This window comes from Lissotriton helveticus, chromosome 12 (genome assembly GCF_964261635.1).
Source record: "Lissotriton helveticus chromosome 12, aLisHel1.1, whole genome shotgun sequence".
NCBI lineage: Eukaryota > Metazoa > Chordata > Amphibia > Caudata > Salamandridae > Lissotriton > Lissotriton helveticus.
The window spans coordinates 104204127-104219000 of NC_136073.1; the positions used below are offsets into that span (position 1 = coordinate 104204127).

At 45.7% G+C, this 14874-nt stretch overlaps 1 protein-coding gene across 1 annotated transcript in view; it reads right to left on the reverse strand.

Annotated features, from left to right (window-relative positions):
- LOC144797965 (vomeronasal type-2 receptor 26-like) overlaps positions 1-14874 on the reverse strand; it is a 75730-nt gene that overhangs the window by 33194 nt on the left and 27662 nt on the right. The window contains exon 3 of the mRNA XM_078668771.1: positions 5748-5975. Coding sequence (XP_078524897.1) covers positions 5748-5975 — 228 coding nt within the window. The remainder of the gene's footprint in view (positions 1-5747; positions 5976-14874) is intronic.

Consider the following 14874-nt stretch of genomic DNA (forward strand, 5'->3'; position numbering starts at 1 on the left):
CATCGCAAGAGGAAGTATTCTTCTCCTATGCCTTCCTCTTCTCCTGAGGCCAGTGAGGACTCGGCTACACCTGTGAAGCGTGCCAGGGTGGATGATGATCGGATTAAACGCCTTATCCTGGAGACGCTGTCTGATATGAAGGCGAGCAAGAAGGCTGTTGGTGGTCATTCTGGTGCTGTTGACCTTTACTCGGACATTTCTTCCTCTAATGATTCTGATGGGTCTTCTCTCGCTGCTGCTGAGCTTCAGGGCAAATACATTTCCAGGGATCTCTTGCCTGATATCCTTTCCCATGTTCGGGTGAATATGGGGTTTCCTGATGCTTCTGCGCCCAGCACCTCTCAGGATGCGATCTTGCCGCAGTTTAGGAAGCCTGTTGCCTCTTCTCTGCCGGTACACCCTTTTGTGTTAGATGTCCTGCTGAAGGAATTGAAGGACCCGAATCATATCGCCATGCCCAGGTTTATGTCCAAGCTTTATCCTTTGCAGGATATGGCGGACTCCTTGCCTGATTCTGTCCCAGAGGATTCCGTTGTGGCCAGTCTTGTGGGGCGTCCTTCCATGGCGGATGATAACATCCTGCGGGACGGTGTGGTTTCGAAGATCGATTCGGCTCTAAAGAAATCATATGCTGGCTCTCACCTTGCTGTTCGATCTGGGATTCATGGGGCCTATGTTGCCCAGTCTTTGTTGAATGATTTCAAGACCCTGTTTTCCACCATGCAGGAGGGTGGCAGCTGTCCGGACTTGCTGGAGTCTATAGAGCGTCAAACTGAATTCCTATAGGACATCGCCTTTGATTCAGTGAGGGCTTCTGCTATGTCCTTTGGTTCCTCTATTGCTGCTCGTCGGAACCTGTTGCTCAGGGATTGGAAGACGGACGCGGCTCAACGTTTCATGGCTTTAAGTTTGCCTTTCACTGGTACTCGTCTGTTTGGTGACTCTCTTGAGGATAAGCTGCATAAGGTCTTTAAGGAGCGCAAGCATTCCTTGTCTCTTCGTCAGCTTCCGTCCCATGGGGGTTCCTGCTTCTCTTGTGCCAGGTCATTCCGCCAACCTTCCAGGTTTCAGCAGTCTTCCTTCAGGAGTCAGCATGCAACTGGCCGGTCATTTCCACGGAAGTTTCAGAAGAAATCCCCGCAGGGTGCTGGGTCTGGCCCGCAGCGTTCCTGACTATGCCGTCCAGGAGGTCGGTCTCGCTGGTGGTCCACCTGTGGTTGGTGGGAGACTTTGCCTGTTTCTTCCTGCTTGGTGATTGACGACCTCCGACAAATGGGTGCTGGATGTTTTGTCTCGGGGTTACCGGATCGAGTTCCTGTCCCCTCCACCCCCTCCGGGGTGGTTGTGACTCCGACTCCTCGGGACGCCTCCCGCCGGCTGACCTTGCTGGAGGGTGTTAGACTTTTGGTCAGCAAGCATGTCATTGTCCCTGTTCCACAGAGGGAACTGGGGATGGGTGTCTACTCCATCATATTTGTGGTTTCGAAGATCATGGGGGTTTCCCAGTGGTCATCAACCTTCGGGGTCTGAACTTATTTGTGAAGAATGGCTGTGGGGGATCAGGGGTTCCTGCGCTTCTGCCTGGAGGGTCAGCACTGGCAATTCTGTGTCCTTCCTTTTAGTCTACGGTCCGCCCCCCCTGGTGTTCACCAGGGTGGTGGCTCCCTTGGTGGCGCATCTCCATCTCCTGGGGGTGTCCTTGTTCCCCTATCTGGACGACTGGATGGTCCAAGCCTGTCTCTGGAGATCATGTCTCGCCACCTTCTCTTGACCATGTCTACGCTCAGGGATCATGGGTTCTTGATCAACTTGCCGAAGTGTCAACTTGTGCCTGCCACCCGGAGATCCTTCATCGGGGCCGTGTTCGACTCGGTGCTGGACAAGATGTTTCTGCCGGACTCCCGGATTCTACGTCTCCAGTCGTTGTTGTGGAAGTTGTTGTCCAAAGCTGCGGCTCCCCTCCTACAGTGGCTGGAGGTTCAGGGTCACATGGCCACATCTGTCTTCACCGTCCCCTGGGCCAGGGTTCATCTGCGTCCTCTGCTGTGGCATTTTCAGCGGTGGGTCCCCTTTCCTGTCTTGGACTATGCTGTTCCTGTGCCTGTGTCTCTGGACATTGTAGCTGCTCTCCAATGGTGGCTGGATTCTTCCCACCTTTCCAAGGAGATGTGTATCCATCTGCATCCCCCTCTGGTTTTGACCACGGATGCCAGCGCGTCCGGCTGGGGTGCGACTTTGGATCATTGGACGGTGCAGGCCCGTTGGCTCCCGTCGGAGTCGCGCAGGTCGTCCAATTGGCAGGAGCTGTCTGCCGTGGAGAGGGCACTTTGCTTCTTCCATCTTCATCTGAGGGGTTGCCATGTCCTGGTGAGATCGGACAACATGGTGACGGTGGCCTACATCAATCACCAGGGCGGGACCCGCAGTTCTTCCCTGAATCTGGTGGCCTGCTCCATTTTGGATTGGGCGGAGCAACATCTTCTGGCCCTCTCTGCTCGGCACATTCGGGGTGTGGACAACATGGTGGCGGATTCCTTGAGTCAGAGGTTTCCTTCGTCTCTGTCCCTGTGTCTGGCTCCCTGGACTTTTTGGTTGATTTGCCGGAGGTTCAGGACTCCGGATCTGGACCTGTTTGCCTCTCGGTCCAATGCCCTGGTTCCCCTGTTCTGCTCCAGGTCTCCGGAACACGGCGCTTGGGGGATGGATGCCTTGTCTCTCCTGTGGCCTCCTTGGCTTCTTTATGCCTTTCCTCCTTTTCCTCTGATTCCTGCCTTCTTGCTGAAGGTTCAGCGGGTGAGGGCTCAGGTGGTGGCTGTTCTCCCGCACTGGCCGCGGAGATCTTGGTTTCCTCTGTTGCTGGGTCTGTCTGTGGGTCCTCCTTGGATTCTGCCCCACTACCCCTCTCCTCTGAGGTCCCCGTCTCCCTCCCTTCTGGTTCCTCTCACCTTGGCAGTCTGGAGGTTGAACGGCTGTCTCTTGGGGTCCGTGGTCTGCCCGACCACATTATATCTGTGATCCAGGCCTCTCGTAGGAAGTCTACTTTGGCTTCTTATTCCAAACACTGGACTTCTTTTTCTAGGTGGTGTTCCTCCCTTGCTCTGTCTCCTGCCTCTTGCCCTGTGTCTTCTGTTATTCAGTTTTTTCTGGATGGCTTTCAGACGCGCTTTGCTTTTTCTACCTTGCGGGGTCAATGGTCTGCTATCCGTGCCTTCCGGGATCCGCATTCTTTTCAACCTTCGGATGGCTTATTGGTTTATCACCTCTTTCGGAGTTTCTCTCTCTCTTCTCCTTCTGTCTGGTCTCTGGTGCCCCCTTGGGATCTCTCCTTGGTGTTAGGTGTTTTGCAGTCCTCTCCATTTGAGCATTTGGAGTCTGTGGACCTTAAGTTCCAGTCTTACAAAGTGGCGTTTCTGGTTGCTATTACTTCTGCGAGAAGGCTGGGGGAACTTACAGCCTTGCGTTGTTCTCCCCCGTTTTTGCGGTTTCTGGATGATGCTGTGGTCCTTTCTTTGGATCCAGGTTTTCTCCCTAAAATCCGCTCTCGTTTTCATTCCTCTCAGGATTCTTCCTTCTTTGTGTTCTTCTCCTTCTTCTCCTTCTGAACTCTTGCTTCATTCTTTGGATCTGAAACGTGCCTTGTCAGTTTATGTTGCTAGGTCTGCGGGGTTTCGCTCCTCTGACTCCCTCTTTGTGACCTTTGGTTTGGCTGGTCGGGGTAAGGCTGCCTCCGGGCTTACTTTGGGTCGCTGGATTAAAGCGGTCATCTCTCTGGCTTATCTCAGTGCTGGTTTGCTTTGTCCTGCTGGGGTTCAGGCGCGTTCCACTCGGGTCGTGTCTGCCTCTTGGGCTGCTTTTCATGGTGTTTCTCTTGATGAAATCTGTTGGGCTGGGACTTGGGCCCCTGAATCCACTTTTGTGAGGCACTACCGGTTGAATTGTGCCCTTTCTTACCGGACCAATTTTGGTCGTGGGGTGTTGCAAGCTGTGGGGGTTGCCCCCTCGCTCAGAGTCTGTGTGTTTATTAAACTTTCACTTGCTGCACTCCTTTGTGTCTGGTCTGTGTTTGATATGTTGGGTGTGCCAAAGGCCTTGTTGGCCGTTGGTTTGGTATGCCTTATGAGTGATGACTGGGTCGAGGACGAGGCACGTAGAGGTAATGCTATGATTACTTTCGGTAATCCCCATTACTCTTAGTCCTACTCGTCCTCGACCCAGTCATATTTCCCACCCTCCCTCCCTGTCCAGGCTTTTGTTGCTTGGTGTGTCAGGATGTGCTTCTAGTGGTTGGGAGTAATATAGCACCTGGCAGGAGGGGGGGTGGAGCCTAAAAGCGTTTCCTGTTTTGTTTCCTGTCTTGTGGGATACCTCATGAGTGATGACTTGGTCGAGGACGAGTAGAACTAGAGTAATGGGGATTACCTAAAGTAATCATAGCATTACCAGACCCATGAAAAGCCTGATGTGGTTTCAGAACATAGCACTGATCTTAGCAGCGCAATGTATAGCGATGGCGTGGAAGTCACTTGCAGCAATAGTGATAAATAGATGACCTTTCAAACTGAGGAAATGGACCACGGCTGAGTTGGCAATCCATAGGAGACTGCGCACTAGAGGATGGTGGAAGATCTGCAACTTAGATGAGACACCTACATGGAGAAACTGGAGGTATACTCAGAGTCTTATGTCCTCTGTGAAGCAGCTTGGACCTGGAACAGAATAGTTGCAATGACGTGAACACCGCTCACCCCACCAACATGTTAAATACCTACAGATTCATGGAGTGACACACTTACAATAGGGTTCAGTGCAGAGTATGTCATATGCACACGTGGTAAGATTGTTGTTTTTTGATGGGTTAATTGTTATATCATGTATATTGAGCTATGATACTGTGCTTGACTCACCTCTCTGCTGTTGATGTATACAATCTGGGGATATGCTCTATACTTGAACAATTAATAAATGTATATTAAAAAATGACAGTCTGAAGTTATTTTAAAATGTACATGGTGGGGTTTCACTGACACTTGAAGAGACAGAAGGCTGTAACAGTTAATCACTCCATTTCCTACTCAGCAGTGCCACACTTGTTAGTAAAATGATAGGTCATTTGTTGCCAAACTTGGTGATCTGAAGGAGAGATCACAAGCCTGTATCAGTGCCTTTTAGATAAGGTAAAAAAGCAAGCCTTGTGATGACCCAGGGCCACAATGATATTCTGACTGCCTCTCTCCTCCCTCTGCGGCCAACGCCTGAGAAATGCATTTGGCTGCAGAGTCACATGGGTGGGGCATTTGATGCTGCATCATGGCTCTGCTCTCCCTAGTGTAAAATTGAAATCAGAGCAAATGTAAATCTTTAACTTCACCTAGCTCACTCCAGCCCCACCATCCTTCCAATGACACCAAGCTCATATACTTTGAGTTCCTATGTGGAATAAATCTACCTAATTTGTTGTGTTGCCCATCGGTCCTACACTGCTCCATGATGCTATTTACAATGACTGAGAGAGAGAATGCGAAGGGTAGCGTATGAGAGATAGGGCGGGGGTCCGTAGATTTAATAATAAAGACTCCAACTTTATCAGTACCATTTTCCACTTTCTTTCTGGTCAATCCCACAATGGTATTCACGTATCATTCCAACCTTACTGCTAGAAAACAAATTCTGGGCTGGTAATCTCCTCATTTCTCTGTAAACTGGACAGTCTATTGAGCTGCATTGCCAATGATGGATTCATGCAGTACCTCGTTGTACCTCGAATTCCACTGGGTGGTGCTGATGTTGATGTGCAACTCCAGCCCCTCAGACTCTCTGTCATCAAAATGTCCCACTTTCACATACTGCATGGTTCCATCCGGTGCCACCTTCCAGTGAATGATATCATACCGTGCAGGGGGGTCACCCTGGCTGTCGAAGGATATCTCCTCACCAACCTTGTTCTTGAAATGGACCTTCTTCATGTAGTGGAGCAGCTGTGGGGGAAAAAGAAAATGGCGCCTCATGCATGAGGATGTGGTAATGAGTCAATGTGTGGTAAACCTGCTCATACTCAGCTCGTTTTTCCTGTTACCACTTTTCCAAAGTGAATATATTGTATTGTTGAAGCACATTTATTGTGGGCTATTTCTCACATTTAATGTGATTGTAAATTATCCAGGGCACAAACACTTTTTAAAAAGCAGCAATTTGACCCCATACTCTATATCCAAGACATGAGCTGTTCCAGTGTGCACAGTTCTGTTCAAAAATGTCCTTCCATGTGGTGCTTGTGAACCACGGAAAACTAATATTGTTTAACATTGATGTATTAGAGGTAAATGCTCCTAATAATTATGGTATATAACCATATATCAATCAACAAGAGATGCTATCCATGATCTGAGCAATGAAGAGCAACATAGTGCTGTTTGAGTGAAGTGTGTTGACAATCCCATGATTCTGGGTTAATAAGGAACATGCAAACCTCTGAAGTTTCTCCTCTGTGGTGAAGGCCAAACATGATCTGGCGGTTCACCATACTAAAGAGAGAGCCTTTAGTTTAGCTTCACAATGTTTCATTGCAGGGGCACAATGCACAAAGTGCATAATATCTAAAACAGTTGTGTACAACTTGGTAGGAGTGCTTTGGTGGTGCTTTCTAAACACATCCAGATAATACACAAATAGACAATGATAGTGAGACACAGTCATGGCCCTGGCTGCTTCTCATAGTGTTAAAGGTTTATTTCTAATGTGCAACTTTGGGAGACAAATAGTCTATGCATACTAAAGATCTGTATGATAACTACAATCATAACCAATTAATTCATGACGTTGCACTTAAAATGATTTAAGTATAATGTTTAGAAATGTGATAATTAACGTAGTTTAGTTATGACACATTTTCATTCGTGACATCATTTGTATGGATGCAGTTTCTGGTGTTCTGCTCATCTTGCTCCTGTTCATTCTCCCGCCCAATCAGTGTTCCCCTGTGAGTCTTCTCTCCCCCCAGTTTTCACAGAGCACTGCACAGCACACTTTGATGCAATTGGTTATTTTCCTTAAAGAGCATGTGTTGTGAATGAAACATTCCATCATGTTCCTAATGTATTATTCTGAAGGACATTTTCATTGGAGGTTCCGATATAGGATGGTTAATGCACTAATATAGGAGTCTTTCTTTAAAAAGGTTTCATATTCTATTTTATGTCACTTGATTGGTGTTGCTATGGAAGCTAACATAAGGATTCCTGCACCTTAGAAATGGGTTAGTGTCATAAAGCTTTAAATTACAATCGTGTTTCTGATTTGTCCAATATGAGGTAACAATAGGCATACCAGTTTTGCTGTTCATGTGTAAAATGTGTATTAAAAACCCTGGTTTGGGGGATGCCGAATAAGGCTTTTCATTTCCTTCTGAGACTCTGCCCAATTTAATTGAGAGTTTTCTTTACCCTCAAGATGCTGTTGGTGCTCTTTGTGGGTTTTACATTTAGATTTTTGAAAGACTTTACTGCTTATTAGGATTCAAAAGATTTCTTATTGTGTCCTCTGTATTTGAGCCTTCATGGCATTTACTGCATTGCCCTGTATTGCCTGTTTGATATGTTTGTAATAAAACTCTTTTTCTTGATTCTAAATTCAATTATTGATTGGTCCCAGTCCCTCTTTTGATTTTACTCTGCTAAATTGTGGGGCTTGTTTTGGAGGGAGGTTAATCTTATCACAAGATCAATGGTGCTGGAGCCGGAAAGTCAGAGGTAAATTTTGGAGTGTTCTGAATTTCAGTGAATTATTGGGATTTGTGCTCTCACAAATTTGGTAGCAGCGGATGGTTGCGTAAGAGCACCTCTTCTTTAGTAGAGTTCCCCTATAATTAATTCCCGTGTATCTTTAATTCACGGACCATGGGGAAAAGGAGTTTTTGGAAAACTGCCATATTGAAAGAGGTGTAAAAAAAAGTCTCCAAAAACATGTTTCTGCAATTTTGAAATTGAGACAGCCAACCACCCAAAGGAAGGTTCTGATGTTTCTTTGGATTGTTGGACACTACCATCAGTCGATTCCAAACTTTTCCTTGATTGCAAAGCCTTTAGTGAGGTTAACATGCAGTGATGTTCAAGATGCAGTAGCATTTGATAATGAATGCATTGATGCATTTTAGAAATTGAAAGATCGTTTGTGTTATGCATTCACACTCACATGCCTGATCACAATTGGATGTGTTTTGTCTTTTGTCATGAGAGAGATGGAAATGCGCTTTCAATTCTCACCCAAACCATGGAGGATTAATGCGTCCAGTGACACCCGTGCTGTCCATGCCACTGGAGTCAAGCTATCCTGGCTGAAGAGGGGTGAAACCCCGAAACCAGTTCTAGGATGCTTGCTTCCAGTCCAGGAAGGACCTGTCCTGTCAGTTTGGGCTGGAAAAGTGGTGGGCAGAATTTCTCACCGCCACGGTCATCACTGCCATGCTAATGTGACTAGTGGTTTCCAGGTTTCGATCCTGGACGGATGGTCGCTGACGTCCATCCGTCCACCATCCTAATAGACCCCTTAGTTTGAAACAGAAGAAGGAGAACCACCTTAATTGTGAAAAATAGACTATTGGATAAAAGTGAATTCTAAAACTGATGACAGAGAGACTTTACTAGAGGCATTGACAACTTGAGGAGAATTGTTGAACAGAGACTCATGAATGCTTAGAGTGTTCCAACTATTTTCGAGCACATTGAAGAATCACTAATGTAAAGAAGGAACCCAATTCACTTTGAGAAAAGCGTTTTTTAATAATTTTTTAATGAAACAAGAAGAAAAATATTGTTTAGAAGAATTTTTGGGGTTGACATTTGAATTATCTCCCACTAAGGATTTTTCTCTCAAGGCAAGATGGAGTAAAGCAGTTGCTGTAAACAACGTGGAACTAACTTTACTAATAACAATATTGTTTTTTTTAATCTTTATCATTTTAAACAACTAGTAAATATAATGAAGTCAAGTACCGAGATTTTGAAACAACACTCACATATGTGGTACAGCTGGTTACAAGGAGAAAAAAGCACATAATAATAGACAAGAGACATAAATGAAGGGGGACATTTGTAAACACATGACATACCACAAAAGCAGAACAGCACATCAGGTGTCACAAAGCAGTACAGGGGAGTGACGGATACAACATATGGCAAAAGCACAAATGTTTAATCTGTTGTTTCATCGTCCGTAGAAGGGTCAGTAGACAACAAATAGTTCTGCAGTAGTTGCCAAATATCTTTAGGCCTGGGTGTAATTGGCACCACGCAGCCATACAGTTCGGAATTTGTATCAAAGTAGGACAAATCTTTCAGCCAGGGTGCCAACGTGGGAGGTGGGGGTGTGAGCACCCTAGTGAAGCAAAATTTGTTGTTTGGCTAGAAGTAAAGCAATAGCAGTAAAGCGACGTAGTCGCAATGGTAATGGCTCAAAATACCCCAAGAAAGCCATCGAGGGTCAGCAGTAAGTGGTTGTCGTAGTTTGACAACGATTGGGTTAGCATTTGCTTCAGCTACACAAACTTTCCACTATTAGCTTGACTATACTATGGAGGCCATTTTGTATTCCTGACTTCCATTTTGAGTGAATGCGCTGCCACGTGCTCAGCATGCAACTCGTCCTTCCTCTCTCCCGATGACCACTTGATCTGCCCAGCAACAGGTTATTTTTAGGACTGGTCAAGCTTGCACATGCGCATTTAGGCCCTCAAGGTTAATGACCGGTCACTGCTTAGGAATGTTCTCCAAACTGACCAGTGGTACTAAACTCCTCCCAAAAGTTGGCTGTGTTCCAAAAATGCCCTTATATGTACCTAAAGTTGTATAAAGTGTATACCGCCTACTTTCCAAATTCCTGTAAACTGTATAAAAGAAGCTACTTACTCAGTGTTCGATGTGATACTTCTCGCATTGCCGAAGGGTGCTGTAGGATTGTATCACCACCCCATGGGGTCTTAATAAACTTTTTTTAGTTTCCGTGCCAAGTAATGGGGTCTTAATAAACTTTTTTTAGTTTCCGTGCCAAGTACTATTCTAAGGTATCGAGAGTTTATGCAGAATATGTAGGTCTGTTGAAACCCAATACCACAAATTGGTGCCCGAATAGGTCCTTATCGGCGACTCGGATGCCCCAAGGATTGGTCGTGATGAAGGATTGGAAACTCGCCCTGGACGCGCGCTGCCACTGAGTGACCCGAGTCTTGGCACCCACGGTGTTTTTCCTTTCTTCCGATCTGACCTTCCAGGTGGTGCCGGTCCTCGACTGAGATCCTGATCGTTGGGTTGCCATGCAGTGACCGTTTGGCCGGTTCGAGAACTTGGCAGTTGGAACCTGGACATTTGGAACATTTGTTAAGCTTTGGATTGGTAAGATAGTCTACGGACACTTACTGTGGCTTTTTGGATTTGTTTGAGTTAGCTAACATTTGGATCTATGATTTGTACTATATGTGGAGTGCACCTCACATTGGCAGGTAATGTGGAGATATTTCTCTGACTTTGTACTTGTTTGAATGGCGCACCATGTGTAAAACATATTAAGTGCCATTTAGTGTAATATCACGTTTTTGTGATATTTTCGACATGCCTGTTTTTGTGCTGTCTTGGAAATGGTACCAGTTATCGATTAAATGAATCTCAGCCGGCTCCCCCAGAAGGAACACCTAATCGTGAAATGTACATAAAATTTGGCCTTCCCCCTATCATGTATAGTACATTATGGAATAGGTACACCAAGGCCGATCTTGATTTGCAATGGCCACTACATGGGTCCTTTGATTTACGAAAGGTTCAGTATGTGGAGCAGTGTTTGTTTCAGCGCAGGTCTAGACAGGATATGTTTGATTGTGTGCGTATGTTGGAGAAAGCGGCACGTGAACGAATGAAGCGTGAACAAGCCTTGGCGGACAAGGAACAGCGAAAGGCTGCCCATGTTAGAGCTTTACAGCTACAAGATAAGGAATTGCAGGATCAGAAAGATAGGGAGATACGAGAGCGTAATTTACAAATTAATGGTCAGTTTCCTATTCGACGGCCTCTTTATCCTGTCCCTAAAATTGACTCTGATGATTTTTCATTGTTAGATCGTTGCCCACCTCCATATATTATGCCTACGGCTCCAGATGTGGATCCTGATTCATCTGAGGAGCAGGATAAAAGAATGGACACTCGTTCTACGCTTTCTACTGCTCGATCCACGGAATTACGCGGGTTGGCTTGTAAACGTAATGTTAATGTTATTACTATTTCAGAGATTGACGATTGACGATCATATGCGCAGGTGGTCTGAAAAAGAGCGATTGTATTTTCTGGAACATTTTGGAGAAGAAGTTGTTGAACGATTTAGAAAGTATTCACCTGAGCTGGAATCTAAGGCTATAGCAGTTGGTTGTGAAAATTTACGTAAAGGTGTTTTTGTTCTCGCAGGCGCAGATGGTTTCTTTCGGCGTTTGGTTCCGCTACGGGATGAGACGTTACGACTACGGGAGTTAAAAAAGGCATCGGGTTCGACTACGTCTGGATCGACGGCTGAGTTCAAAGAGTGTCCTATCTTTGACGCAGATAAGAGTGATGCAGTTCGCGTTATGCCTATGCGAGAAGCTGCGCCTTTGTATGTCCCTCCCAAAGGTCAAGGTACATATGATAATAAGTTGTCTGCGGATTCGAAGGGCTATTTCATATACAGTTGGGTTTATACTCTTTGGAATAGAGCGGATGTTATGGTGCTTAAAAATGCTTTGCCTGACCCGCGCAAAAATCCGGCAGCTTTCTATTAGGGAGTAGACGGAGCTATTTCTTCATGTGTCATGACATTAGTTGACATTGATGTTTTCTTTGGGTTAATATTGCCTCCCAATATGTGGAGGGCAATTCGTAAGTTTGATGATCAACAGACATTAGGTGCACGTTGGAGGGATATTGCACAGGCCGATTTGGACAGAGAACCCGCGTGTAAGCCATGTAAATAGATTTTAGACCTCCCGGCGGCTATTTTGAATAAATTGAAAATGCTCATTCCCCCCAAAACGATTGATTGGACGATGCTGGCCTCTTGTAAACAGAAGCCAGATGAATCAGTCTCTGATTTCTTTACACGCTTCGAGGAAGCGTTTCATGATTACAGCGGCCAATTATTAACAAAGGACACGGGCAGGCATTTGTACGTGGCTAATCTCCTACCGGAGATTGCAAAGCGTTTGAAGGCTAGTGAAAGTTCATGGACCACTGCAACTCCCGCTTCCCTCCTAACTATGGCTCAGTATTATGAACGACAGGAATTGGAGGCTAAGGAAAGTAGTGATAAAAAGGCGAAAGGTTTGAAGACGAAGGTGATGTTGGCTCAGGTTTACGCAACGCAGCCGATGGTAAATGATAGGGGTAGATGTGGGTCTTATGGCCCGCCTTCTTCCCGCTCTGATCTCTCTGCAGATCAGTGTGCATACTGTAAACAGTTTGGACATTGGCTTGCAGATTGTCCGGTGCTTCGAGAACAGCGTATTCAGCGTGGTCGAGGAAATAATAGGTTTCGGAATAGTTATTCAGGTTTGAGGGGTGGAGCGAATGATCATGGTAGGTTTGAAGCTAGGGGTCGTTGTCCGGCTGACTACAATACTTTTGATCGTCGGAATCAGTATCAGATAGCTGAGGGTGAGTCTTCTGAGTTTCAGGATAATACGTATGCATAGGATTGCGTAGGATGGGGTATGGAATCGGTTAAAGTACCAGTAGATCAAAGGGGTCCATATATTTCAGCACATGTTTTGGGGTCCACTGATCAGTTTCTGGTCGATACAGGAGCTACTCGTAGCGCTCTGTCCAAACAATTGGTTCCAAGGTCTCCCCTGTCTGGCGAAACGATTACATCAATAGGGTTCGATGGAACACCTTCCCTTAGCCCATTGTCTCAGCCCCTTCCATTTCACATTGATAAGTTCACTGCCCCATGTCCATTTTTGTTGTCTCCAAATACACCAGACAATATTGTGGGACTTGATATGCTCAAGTATTTTCGAGCAACCATACGCTGCGCCCCTGAAGGGGTGCGAGTTATTTTGAATGAGAATTACCCGGAGTTTGAGAGGTCGTGCCTCCTTCAGGAAGCCGATGCGTTAGCCTCCCTTCCAAGCACTTTATGGGCCACTTCTGATACTGATGTAGGAGAGATGAATATCCCTCCTGTACACATCACTATAAAGGAGGGAGTACTTTTGCCCTGTGTACCGCAGTACAAAATCTCTAGAGAGCAGAAGCTGCTTTGACCCATATCGTAAATGACTTGATCGTTGTAGGAGTGGTGGAGGAAGTTCCCTATAATGTTTGCAACAGCCCTATTCTTCCGATTCTAAAGAAAGATACAGATACCAGGATTTATCGTTTTATTATTGATTTGAGGGAAGTCAATAAGATAGTAGTGCCCCAATACCCGGTTGTGTCTGATATTACGACTTTACTCGCCTTGGTCCCACCCACAGCCACCACCTTTTCTGTAATCGATTTAAAGAATGCTTTCTTTTCGATTCCCATTCATCCTGATAGCCGATATCTCTTCGGCTTTATTTTAAATAATAGATCATACAGATTTTGTCGAGCTCCTCCAGGCTACACAGAAAGTCCCAGTATTTACAGTCAGGCTTTGAAAAGACAGCTTGATTCTTTTGAGCCACTGTCTGGAGTGGATCTTATTCAATATGTTGATGATATTTTGTTAGCAGCAGACACGCCTGAACAATGCGAGGAGAATACTCTCTCCTTGCTTTCTTTTCTTGCCAAGAATAATCACAAGGTGTCCAAAAAGAAATTGCAATATTGTGGACCGAAGGTGACCTACCTCGGTCATCTTCTGTCTAAGGAGGGGCGTGCATTGACATCAGATTGAATTCAAGCAATTTTAGACACACCAGTTCCTTGCACTCAGAGAGACGTTCGTGCTTTCATAGGTCTGACGTCCTTTTGCAGGCAGTGGATATTAGGATTTTCACACATTATAAAACCTTTGTTAGTGTTGTTATCCAAAAATACACCGACTCCCCTTGATTGGACAGATGAATGTCAAAATGCTTTTGAACAATTGAGACAGGCTCTTTGCTCTGCACCAGTGTTAGGTACACCAGATTATACAAAGATTTTTACATTAAATGTACATGAGAAGGATGGGTGCGCATTATCAGTTTTAGTGCAGACATACGGAGATAAGCAGCGACCTTGTGCGTACTTCTCAGCAGTACTTGATCCTGTAGCACGAGGATTACCGGGGTGCTTTCGAGCAGTTGCAGCAACAGCAGTGTCTATACGACAGAGTGAGGGAATAGTTTTGTCGCACAAATTGTTGGTGTTAGTGCCCCATGCGGTAGACGCCTTATTGAACCAAACGAAAACACAGCATCTAACTAGTGCTCGTTTGACAGGACACGAGTTAACGCTGTTGGCGCCACATATTACACTGAAGAGGTGTGCCACTTTGAACCCTGCTACTTTACTGCCATATCCTGTTTCTGAGTCCCAAGAGGGAGAACAACATGATTGTGTTTTCCTGACTGAAGAACAAACAAAGGGTCGTATCGACTTACAGGATACGCCACTTCCAGATGTGGATGGGGAACTGTGGGTTGATGGATCATGTTTAAAACTGCCAGATGATACGACTTCCGCAGCCTATGCAATCACGACACTTAAGACAGTGGTAGAGAAGGCTTGCATACCACAAAAATCGGCCCAAGCAGCTGAATTGATAGATTTAACGAAAGCATGTGAGCTAAGCGCTGAATTATGTGTGAATATTTACACTGATAGTCGTTATGCTTTCGGAGTAGCGCACGATTTTGGCCTACTCTGGATGGAACGAGGGTTTCTGACTTCGCAT